Raw genomic sequence first — 12393 nt, 5'->3', positions numbered from 1 at the left:
AAGACAAGAGAATACAGAAGGTTAAAAAGCCTTTATGTGATCAACTTGATCACTCCATATGTACAAGCGGCAGTACAGCAGACACTGAATTATGTCACACGACATGGCCACTCACACAGACCAGACACACCAGCCTCTGGGGTGTGTGGAATATCATCTATAATCTAGAAATACAGTCCTGAGGGACACATAGGAAATGAGTGTGTGTAATTGAAGGCATGAAAAAAGCATATCCCATTAATGAGAGCAGAGGAAGTGTCATGGCACAAATGACTCGGAGCAGGTTAGAGAGGTAACGACATTAGGTTGGGAAGAAAGTCTTTTGGGTCGTCTGTTGTTAACCATTATCTCCAGCTAATCACTGGACTTGCTAATTTTATGAAAACACAGTAAACTTTGATCAGTTGTATGTTTTACAGTTTTACAAAAGTTTATTTAGAGCAGCAATAAAGAATGACATTTAAAAATGATTACTGGGATACAAAAACGAGTATAAACACAGGCTTTCATGTAGACGCTCGCTGCTAAAACACAGTGTCAAAAATATTGAGTACTTTACACAAACAATATAAAACAACGAGAAAATAAAAACACTGTTTCTTAAAGTATGAGTTTTCAGTGAGGTCTCTAAAAACTAGGCGAATGTCTACATTTGTGGTAGATACCCTGCAAGTCACTTTGTGAACTATTGTCCTGGCAAATCTACTCTATAGCCTATTTAATATCAAAATATATTAGATATACTAAAATCAAGTACCAGATATGGCATTAAAGTTACTGAATCTAAAAAGGACATTATCACAAACCACCTTACACAGAGGAACTAAGAGTGAGTATTTGTACTTGAGCAATACTGGAAATGTTTTCAAATAAGCTGCACAAAGGTCAGAGTGACAGTTTTAAATGTCTATGGCAGTTTTGTCCTCTCTGGCTTGTCTGCTGCCCACCCGTCTCCGACCCTCCATCAGAAATGACAGCACTATCACCCAGCGCTGTGCTAGTGACCGCTGTCGTGCAGCGCTTTCGCATTGTTTAAAGTAGGTGGTTGTTCCAGTGGCGACAGCATCAAACTGCTCAGTTAGAAGCCACACCTCCCAGATGAGTGTCAGTCCATTCATGATCATCATTACAACAACCCAGAAATCCTCACCTAACAATGTGAGCCACAATGAGAAGCTGTGGCTGCCTCCAGGCATCTTGCTGTACAGGTAACTTATTCCCGTGGCAACAAAAAGAAGGTGGGCAGCCACCATGGAGAGGATGAAGACCAGGAACAGGCGGTGGTTACCTCGGCCAATGCACCGGTTGAGGAAAAGGCAGTGATGGTCGTAGTCTTTAATGCACATTTCACACAGCTTGCAGTGTTTAGTGTAGTCAGGCTGAAAGAGCTGTGATGAAGACAGGAGAAGGTCATCAAAATATTAGAAAGAAGTAATGCATTTTTATGTATAGACTTTACCAAAAAAAATGGACAGGGCTTTAAACCTGCATTCTTTCTAATGACCCACATAAGGCCACTCAAAAAAATGTGTCTGCTTGGTAATATTCAACTAATTTACATTTTTCATCCCAGAAAAAAAATGTATATGTGTGACACAAGCTGTACGGAAGAAGGATGAGAATGAAGATGACAGATTAATTTCAAAGCAAGAACTTTGATTCAGCGAGCTAAATTTTATAATCTGGAAATTTAAATCTTGCATATAAAGTTCTATTTCATTTAATAGTTTTTAATCAGATATTGGCTCTTTACATGATGTGTTACTGAGGGGCTCAATAGAGCTGTGGTTACAGATTTGCCTAACAAGCAAAACATCCGCGGCTTGATCCCGGGAGGAGACACAAAGCCATTTTTGATTCCATCAAGAAGAGCATCTGGCATAGAAATCAAACATGTGGAGCTACCTGCTGTGGTGATATTTGTTAAAAAGGGAGCAGACGAAAATAGGCAAAAAAACTGAAGTATACTAATACTACTACTACTAGTCAGTTTAGTCTTTCTAAACTAGATAGCTTCAGTACTGTGGTGAAGTTTACATCAATTTATGCTGTTGTAAGGAGACATCCAGAGCAGATGGTGATGATGCTGATTAAATTCACTTACTAAATTCTACCTTTTATACTAGCTTTAGGCTGTCTGAATCTGGAATCTATGTGCTAATGTATCTTGTTCAATTTTTTATTTTTGCTAAATCCACAGGAAACAGTGAATACTTGAGTAGCAGTACATGTCACAGCCTGTAGACAAAGAAAAATATATCAGATCTCACAAATCAAGTCATTATGTGACTTATTACCAAGTGATTCTTTTCCTCTCACCTCACTGCAACATCAGATCTTAGGGTTCCCCCACCTACCAAATCCCTGCATATATTACCTGGCAGCTCTGATATCTGTGGTCTTAACACACGTGCGTGAAGACCTTTTCTAATGTGAGGGGAGTTACAATTAGCAGAAAGGCTATGCATAAATTTCAAGATCTAAACAGAAAGAGTGATAATTAGAAAAATAACTACATACAATATAAAGTGTGGCATGTAAAACAAGTTACCAACATGCCCATATGAATGTCTCACCTCACAGTATGGACAGAACCTTTGTGGGCTCTGGTTCTTCTCCACCAGATCAGCGATACAAGAGAACCGAGGATCTGATTCTGCTCTGTCTAGTGTCCCAGGGTCTTGTGTCAGAACCTTACAGAATAACCCAAGGAGTATGGAAAAGTGGACCATCGACACCTGGGTTAAACTACTGGTTGGCCACACACATTCACAACATTAAGGATAAAAATTTTAATAGCACACTTTACATACATTTAAACAGACTCGGTAGAATACCAAATAAACTAGCTGCAGTTTACATCAGTGTTTGCTGGAATTCATATAAAATTGTAAAATGTATATATATGAAAATGTGAAAAATGTAACAGTCAGTAACCAAAGATTAGTGTAACCAATTCAAAATGGTAAATATGGTTAAATTTTCATCTTTTCCCTTTCCTGAGTTACACCATTTTTTTTTGTTTTCGAGTGGTTTATAATGTTGCAGTGAAGTTGAGTTTTGACTTCTTCTTCGCCACACCTGCCTCCATATCACCATATCCCTATCCTCTTTTCCTTCAACCCTCTGCATGTCCTTCTTCGTTCCATCTGTGAATCTCTCCCATGGTCTTCCTCGCTGCCCATATTTAGCATCCTTCACCCAGTGTATCCACTATCCCTCCATCTCAGCCTTGTATCTCTAACTTTGTCTCCAAACTGCTCATACTCTTTTCTAACCCTGTCCCTCCTGGTCACTTGCACCAAACTCTTAGCATCTTCATCTCCCCCACCTGTATTTTTGTCAGCGCCACCATCCACAAATAATACATCACAGCAGGTCTCACTACCATCTTGTAAACCTTCCCTATGACTCCATCTGTCACAAATAACCTTGTTCACTTTGATTACACCCAATGCTTTGGATGGTTGACCCCCAGGTACTTAAACTTTCACTACCTCTACTCCTCGCATCTTCACTGTTACACCTGCCTCCCTCTCATTCACACATGTATTCTGTCTTGCTTCTAATTACTTCCATTCCTCTTCTCTCCAGAGCACATCCACAGCTCTTCAGACTCCAGACTCACAATCACAATATCGTCTGCAAACATCGTCGTCCACGGAGACTGCTGCCTGACCTTATCTGTCAACCTGTTCATCACCAGTGCAAAGGAGAAGGGGCTCAAAGCTGATCCCTGATGTAATCCCACCTCCATCTTCAACCCATCTGTCACTCCTACCACACACCTCAACAATGCCTTGCTCACTATTGTCCTCACTCTCTCCAAGATTAGATTAAACAAAGGTCCCCTCTATCCTACATATCTCCATATGTGACTATTTGAATATAAAATGTAGTCACTTCATCATACAGTGGCATTCTGTTTTGTCATAAATAGTGTATGATTCTGATGTGTTCATCCATGCAGTTGAACAATTGTGCTGAACTCCTCCAAGACTCACAGCTCAGCTAACGTAGGTGTGTGAAAAGCTGAATTATCAAGAAATATGTATGAGCAAAAGACCTAGTATATGCTAGCTTTTCAAAAGGATATTAGGCATCATTTTTCCATAGAAGCAGAGCAGAGAATGGATCAAACCAGCAATGAGGGTTCCCAAGTAGATCGGGTTAGGTAACCTAGAAAGAAGACATATGCTATGTGATATAATAGCAGTAAAGGATGATTATTTACATGCACTGCAATTTTTGCCAAACCTTTGGTATGTGGTCATGCGGTGGTATTGTGTGAAAATGCTTCTGGCAAGCCATGGGAAGAGCAAACCACAGATTAAACCCCCATAGCCTCCCAGCATGGCTGCAATCAGCAGGATGGCAGCTCCACTCAGCGATGGAAAAAACAGTGTCCAGTAGTATAAAACTGTTAAGAAAGAAGAACACAAAACACCCTTTTACCTGTTTATAAGATCACATTCAGCATAAAACATCAAAAAAAAAAAATCCAATTTCAGAGTTGTAACATGAACTGTTTTGCAATTATTATCTTTGTGTTTTTATTGTAAAATAAATGAATAGAGCTCATATACAGATCCAAATGTACCATGAGACTCTCTGGGCTTGTGGTGTATTGGCTCATTAATGTACCGACTCAGTAGTTTGGTGAGTTGCTGATGTCTAGAGAAAAAATACAGCAGAGTAATAATCAGCATCATAATCCCAAGAGAAAGATCGAATCAGGAAAAGCAAACATACTGGATATTTCATAGGTACCAAAGGATGCTAGAATGAAATGCAGCATCCTTCTAGTTTTATGAGGGGGGTGTCACATATTTCTGGAAGCAGCAGATTCACCTAAATGTTTTGCCCTGTTTGCTGAGCTCCAGTGGTGTCAGGCCGCTATGATTCTTCTGATGGAGCATCCCGCACCCTGTTCTCTGCAGTAGTATCCAGCACACTTCCACTCCACCCCTCTCTGCTGCGACGTGAAGCGCTGTCGCACCCTGCTGGTCAACTGCATCCACAGCACACCTCTGAAACATATTTGCAAATCCCAGAAAATGTACATAATTTGAGCCTTAGTTTACATTTTAAACAGTTTAAAAGTGGAAAAGTAAAAAGAAGAAAAAACAAATATTTGCAAAAAAAGTGAAAAAGATAAAAACACCAACAGAATGCCTATTATTTTCAGACGCATTAAAACAGGTACAGGCATTGGTGGAAATCACTGCTCAGGCTCTTGAAAACAGTCAGTGACTACACTTCAATGCTCCATCCCCAAAATGCAAGTTGAAACCATGCATTCATCATGCAAATATATACTCTGTGTGCTACATGCAACACACAGAGTGAGAGACAACCAGTCACACTATTTACATTATTAATAATCCATACTCTAAATGTTTGGGTTAAAGAAGCACAAAGATCAAAAGTTGACTAAAGCATAAAGTCACAGTACATTTTTGTATGATGACGTTCGTCATCCCGGCAGCTTTTACACAATATATATTTGACTCAACATTGTTATTAAAACTTTTAGATTGGGCATTATCTTGTGTATTACTGTGTAATAATACTGTTGCACAACTAAAGAGGGTGAAAGAGGCAGACAGTGAAAACTGTATCATACCTGGTCCTTGAGCAAATACCGAATAACTTCTGTGTTTCCTGTGGATGCAGCCAGGTGAAGGGGAGTCACCTGGTACATGTCTGTGTCTGTGAATCTAAACATTCCTGTCTCCCACAAATAGTGCACTGCAATGCTGGGAAAAACAACTAACAGTTAGTGCATGCATAATACAGTACTTTGCAAAAGTCACCCCACATTTCTTTATACTTTCCTTCCAAGAAGCCAGACTTTCTTCTCATTTTTATAAATGTCTTGAGCAATAGTTCTCCAGGCTTTCTGGAGGGTTTTTGTTTTTGTTTTAATTGAATTTTGGCTGCTTTTGCACTCATTTTCTGTTCAGGACATACAGGAATGTTCTGTCTGTTAACCCCCTTAACGCTGACCTGGACTAAAAATCAGTCCAATAGTTTTTTGGGTTTTTTTTGGAGTGATCAATGCAAATTTGGAAATGTTGGTTCTATCTATTTATGTTCAAATCAGTATACATACAGTGAGTGTCTACAGCCATCTGTAAAACTGGCAGAGGCTCTTTCATGGCATGGGACTGCATTTCAGCCAGTGGTGCTGGGAATCGTGTAAAAAATTATGAATGCAGAAAAGTACGGTAGGATTTTCATCCACCATGCAATACCATCTGGACAGTAACTGACTGTCAACAGCTTCTTTTGTCATTGTGACAATGATCCCAAACACCCTGCCAGTGCAGTAAAAGCATACCTGGATAGAAACACATATAGTAAAAGACTATCAGTGGACTGGGTTCACCAAAGCCCGGACCTTCTTATTAAAGCGGTGTGGAATTATTTTGACAGAAAATGGGAGCAAAGGCAGACAAGATTTAAGGAAGAGCTTTGAATGTCCTTCAAGAAGCCTGAAGAACAATTCCTGAAGTCATCTTAAAGAAATTCAGTTCAGGCTGTGTTGAAGAATAAAGGAGATATTAATGACTTTGAAACTTATTAGAACTGTATATCCTCTATGTCAACCTTATATACTGTATTTCTATTTCTATTTATGTTTATACATGTATCAATAGATCACTGCACCTATTTCCCATTCTTATAGCAAAATATAAAGAAATTAGGAGTGGTTCAGGGCTTTTGCATAGCACTGTATATATAACTGTGTAGTAGCCCATGGCAAAAACGACTAAGTTTGTGATACAATGTTTCATCCACTTACATGCTCCCCCCAGTGACCGCATGGTGCAGTGATGTTTTTCCCTGTAGGTCTATGAGACGTAAATCGGCCCCATACTGCATCATTTGATGTATGATGTAGATGTTCCCTTGCCTGATAGTAGTACAAAGTGCACAAGCTCAAATCAAGCTCTCACCTTGAAAATCCAGGCTTTAACTAAATATGCAGCTGCTGCTCACCTGCAGGCAAAATGAAAAGCTGTCTGTCCTGCATCACATGTCAGGTTAGGACCAGCTCCTGCACTAAGGAAAAGGTCGACCAAGGCTCGGTTACCATGCAGAGCAGCATAGTGGAGTGGGGTAAAGCCACCCCAACCTGAATGATGAGAAACGCATTTACATTACACAATCAAGCTTGATGACACTGACCTTCAACTCTGACTTTGACTAACAATATGAGACTGGCATAAATGCATCAACTGTCAGCCTGTTGACGCTGAAAGCCCTCTCAAGTTTGGGGGTTGGAGTAGTTCAGCACAATGTGACTTTGTGCTGTGTTGTCACTGGATCTGTCCATCTCTTCATCACAGGATCTGTGCCAGACCATCTCACAGAAGAGCTGCAGCAGAGTTAGGTTTCTTTTTGGCATTGTGGCAAAATCAAACCAAGAGAGACCAGAAAATGATCAAATATACAATAACATCCGGTAAAACTATAGTTAACTCCCAAACACATTTGCACATTATTCCAAAGTTCTAAAGCCAGGCATGGCAAACAGCATAAAGTGGGTATAAACGTTCTCTTTCTAACTAATGTTTCAGCAGTTTTCTCGCAATAAAATGAGGAAATTGAGAAATCCCGTCGCGATAAGGTTGAATAATGACCTTTTAAAAAAGCCAGATCTGAAGTTTGCACTGTATCTCTTCCTAGCTTACCTTTTTGCTTGAGTATAGATCGGTTACTCTGAACGAAGTGTATACACTCTTCAATATTTCCTCTCTGTATACAATCAAATATGTCCCCACCGCTGACGGAGGACACGGGCATCGGATGCATTATGATGGGTACACGGAGGCCACCTTCTAGTGTTACCACCGACAGAAACTGCAAAGGAAGCAAAATCAACTCCTGGGAAGCGGCGCTACAACATCATAAGGTAAAGTGAGAAGGGATCTCATGTATCGCTACAAAGCAACCGACATCTTTCATTGTGTCAAACTGATTGAGGCAATCCACGCCCTGGACACCGCATTGGTTGCAAGGTGTCACGTGGCCGCGCTTTGCCCAAAGCACGTGGTCGCTATAAATACCATGACGCCTCCAAAGTAAGCAGTAGAGCTGTGCTGTGCCGCGATACCAACTATTACTAATACCAGTACCAATACTTTAAAAACATAATAACAGCTTATGTGGGGGAAGCAGAATGTCGTTTTGAAAATAAAACATAGATGATCCTATTTCACGATTTCTTAAAAAATAAATAAAAATAACAGTCAAAGTAGCCATTCATTTTTCCTGACTCTTTGAATACCCCCCTTCCTAATTATCTCCCTTCATCTATTTTCTTGTGTTAATTTAGTCTTTCTCCATCTCTTCCTCACTTCTCCACAGATGGTGCATCAGGATCAGTTGTTGCTGGTACTACTGTTCATGGTGCAGCAGCCCAGATAGTTAACATGTTGGTTAATTTGACACATTGGGCTGCATTTCTTTTTCTTTTCTTTTCATTGTTTTATCTCAGCTTTCCATCTTTTACCCACTTCTTCCACACTGAACCTTTTCTACAAGCTGCATGAGCGTGCAGCAAAGGTAGAGGAGGGAATGGGCTGTAAGTGCTTGTATCCACTGGGTCGTTCTTCAGGCCGGCCCATCGGCCGAAAAGTGCATCGGGAAAATGCCCTGTATGCCAGAGTACCTGACTTAGAGGATAGAAACAACATATTGATCCGATCGCAATGCCAGTGTTGGTATCGATATTGTCGATATTTGGATGGCCCCGCCCACCTCTAGTAAACTGAAAGTGGCCTGGGGAACTTACCAGAATAGTGTAAAAGAAATGCAAACACCACGGTCATTTAATGGAAGTGTAAGGCATATACTGAAGGAAAAGAGAGCATGCCTTTTTTATTACTTGCCCCTTGCATTTAGTCGTGTAAGATTATGTAAGAATAGCATGGTTTAACCTATAGTGCTCAGGAGGTGAGCTTGTTGGAGTCGGAGGCTAAAATAAGAGTCCAGCTTTTTAACTTCAGAAGGAGCTCGTCAGTTACACATGTCGTCAGCTTACAAAGGTTGGTTAACACTTCTCGTTTTGAAAGTGGTTACTATATGACAGCTTGACCCTACAAAAGAGAGGGCAACTTTGACTGGGGAGCTGACTCATATGTGTGAAAACGTATGTGTGATTTCCATAGCCACACTGTTATCTTTACTCTTTAATTTGCATTCGCTAATTCTGGAACCCTCTTTAAGTGCAGGCATTTTCACTTGTGATACTTAATCTCAGTACTAATACTGAGCTATGCGGAAGGACATTGCTAAGCCATTTTCTTTGCTACATCAGCGTCTCTGCTCTCTTTACTGAAAAACACCGGTTCACTTAACTTATCAAGCTTGAAAGTCTGTGTAATTTTGAGCCTTTTCTTTTACTCCCAACTGCTGTTGATGACACGTTTCTGTATCGTCAATACTCACAAGATGGCGCCGTTTAGTCATTTAGCTAAACACTTCACAAGTGCCGCACACGTCTGTGTGCAGAGTTTCTGCTGTGGTTATTGGCTTTAATTCACATTCACGAATTGTGGTGTGTTCTGCAACGTTGCTAAAGGCTAGTTTCTGTATTTAAAATACTACTTTAGCATATAAATACATCAACTGTCAACTTGCATGGGTTGCTCTTCTCATAGGTTGGTTTTGAAAAGTCCTTCCTAAACACAAACAGTCCAGCCATTCTATTTATTACCAGCAAACAAACAAAAAGCACTTTGTTTCCAATTGTTTCACCAGCAAGTCAATTCCTTCACGCCAATTCGTGACTAAAAGCCAGGTTTGTGGCTTTTGTTGGTGAGTCATGGGCCATGCCACTGTGATTAAATATCACAATAACCTTACAAGACCGGTCTATAAAAAGAAAAGGGACGTTTCTTTGAGCTGCAGTGGGAGGGCCTCATCTAGCCAGCTAAACAACTGTTATTTCACTTCTGCTTCTCTAAGGAAGTGGGAAAGCACATGACTCGCACCAGCTGATTTGAGTTGCTCAAAGTTCAGTCTACTTGGTGGAGATTAGTAAGAGGCGGGTACTTTTACAAAGGGGGCTGCAATGTATGCACTAGTCATGTCTTAGCAGGTTTCTTCTTGTCCATTCCTCCTGACATGGGAACAGAAACAGACCACTCAAGTAGTTGGAATAACACAGCACAGATGACAACATCACCTTAGTGCCAGGAAACCCCCAGATGGCTCTTACACAAACTCAGGTAAAGAATGATCTGTTGCATCTAAGTATTCATGAATTTTGTGGGAAATATGAAAAATGTGTTGGCTTTAAGTTAAGCCCTCTGATTCTTACCACCATTGTTCGTTATGAGTACGTGATTCAAAATGGAAAGTAGTCGAAATAGAGCGACTATAATATGGAAACGACACTCTGGCTACAATTGCCATGCAGTACAATGGCATGAATGTTTAGCAGTAAAACTCCTCACCTCCTGATATGCTGTTAAGCAGAAGTGAAACACATTGCCTCGCAGTATTTAAATAAAGGGCTTATTCAGAGTCACTTACTCCCAACAATGTTGTCCTATTATAAGGATAACAAGCTTTTGATTTTGGAAGTGCAGTTGTATTGAATTGACTTAGGAGTGCTTATTGTGTCATTTTCACACGAGCGATAACTGGTGCTGGTCATTTAACACTACACTACCGGCCTATTCTTAGCAAAAGATCAGTCTTATTTTTTTGACAAAGCAATGGTGCGTGTGAAGCGTGAAAAGTATCACACAGTAGCTCTCAAAGTACTGAAAGTTGGACATCCTTTGTAAAATGCAGACCCTTCATAAAGATGGTAATCAGTAAATGAGAATGGCACATGACTGCCAGTGGTTTGTCCTTCTGCCTATTTCTGAATTGAGACAGTGTGACCAGGGTTGACGGCAGAAGGTTTAGCTTGGGACAAATTAAACTGAGTGACACAAGTGAAGAAAATGTGATTAGATAATATTGTGAAGATTATATAACCTTGCTGTATCTAAAAAGAAAAAAGATGGAACTGTCATATATATATTTTTTTTTCTTACCCCCTCCAGGAGCAAACCTTTAGAGGGGAGAGGATCAATAAGGAAACTGGAGAGCTGAGTGCTTCGGGAGAGTTAACAGTCTCTGTGGAGTTGAAGTCAGAGAAAGTGGAGGGCTCTTGTAGCAACCCTCAACTCACACAAGTGCTCAAAGAACAACTGCAGGAGCTGAGAATTCAAACAGCCTGTACCCCTGACCACAGAGCTGTTACTCTGGAGCAAAGAAAGGACCATCTGCGGAAAGTCCTGCCTCTATACATACAGGTATAGACCACTATAAGCAAATAAGTGCATACTTGCCACGGATTGTTCTTCTGTTTATTGTTTTCAGAATTATGTCTTGCACCTCAGTAGTCTACCAAGCATGTTATGTATTTCTGAATATTGTATAACACAGAACAAATTTTCTTCTTGAGAGCCTTTATTAGATTATGTCATTCCAGTTTGCAGTGGGGCCTAAGTTCAAATTTATAATCAACTTTGAAATGGGTAAGTAGATTGCTGGAGACAGTGTGGCATCTGGAAATGCTTCAAACCACAGGAATGAAGACTTAAAGCAACATTAGATGACAGTCAGATGTTTCAACCTTAGGTGATCTTATCACTGAGTGGTTCCAGAACTATTGTGTATGTTGTTCCTGTATCTTTAGATAATAATAAAAAAACAAAAACTCCTTTAAATTGGTGGCTTCATGCCTTACTTTGATTAACTGGTGAAAGAGGTTTTTCTGTTTTTTCCTCTCTCGATGCATCCCAGTTATGAGGAACCCTTACTGTTTTTTGTAACACTTGCATGCACTGTTTCACCACTGTGCTCTTACAAATGCAGACATAATTAGTCTCCATACAACCACACGGAACCTGATGGCTGTGTGTGGTTGTATGTGAAAACCTCACAACCTCATAAGTCCATCTTTAGCAAACTAAGTAAAATCTGATATTTTCTCATGGAACTGAAGACTGTATAGTGTGTGGTACCTTTCATTATTTATAGTATAAAACAGCGGTCTAAATGTAATATTTTACTTAACTTAATGCCAAGTACTTAGTTAAGTAAAATATTAGTTATCTTAATGTCAAGCTGACGAGATTGGCTACTGAGAGGCAAAAATCGGTTGCATTTTAACTTACTCTTACACTCAGTTTCAAAGTAATTCGCAGAGAGAACTCTTATTAATTAAATTAGTTACATCAAACATGTTGATAGTACATCAAATCCAAATAAATATTTCTGTTCTCAGTTTTTACTTAAAGGTTTTCAGAGAGGTATTGGGACTGTATTTTGTTGTATAGAGAGGGAAATGGTGTGCACAACATGTAACTTAGTACATGGCTA

At 39.9% G+C, this 12393-nt stretch overlaps 2 protein-coding genes across 4 annotated transcripts in view; one reads left to right on the top strand and one right to left on the bottom strand.

The window, feature by feature from the left end:
* Window positions 1-16: 16 nt before the first annotated feature.
* Window positions 17-8023, bottom strand: LOC113034587 (uncharacterized). The gene is made up of 10 exons (XM_026189276.2): window positions 7701-8023; window positions 7006-7141; window positions 6809-6919; window positions 5627-5759; window positions 4852-5030; window positions 4601-4674; window positions 4258-4420; window positions 4097-4179; window positions 2577-2767; window positions 17-1388 (listed from the first exon to the last, which is right to left on the bottom strand). The coding sequence occupies exons 1-10, from the start codon at window positions 7819-7821 to the stop codon at window positions 900-902; spliced, it is 1680 nt and encodes a 559-aa protein (XP_026045061.1). The 5' UTR covers window positions 7822-8023; the 3' UTR covers window positions 17-899.
* Window positions 8024-8816: 793 nt separating this feature from the next.
* The window catches only part of wdfy4 (WDFY family member 4), a 38469-nt gene continuing 34892 nt past the window's right edge, over window positions 8817-12393 (top strand). For 2 of the 3 annotated variants that reach the window (XM_026189275.2, XM_026189274.2), the window contains exons 1-3: window positions 8821-9056; window positions 10148-10241; window positions 11070-11321. In XM_026189275.2, the coding sequence (XP_026045060.2) occupies window positions 10221-10241; window positions 11070-11321 (273 nt within the window). In that variant the 5' untranslated portion in view covers window positions 8821-9056; window positions 10148-10220. Of the gene's footprint in view, window positions 9057-10147; window positions 10242-11069; window positions 11322-12393 lie in introns of all 3 variants that reach the window. The other variant, XR_013900833.1, reaches the window with a different exon arrangement.

This window comes from Astatotilapia calliptera, chromosome 13 (assembly GCF_964374335.1).
Source record: "Astatotilapia calliptera chromosome 13, fAstCal68.1, whole genome shotgun sequence".
Taxonomy (NCBI): Eukaryota; Metazoa; Chordata; class Actinopteri; order Cichliformes; family Cichlidae; genus Astatotilapia; species Astatotilapia calliptera.
Note: the sequence above shows the minus strand (reverse complement) of the source record. Positions and strands in the feature narration are given on the sequence as shown.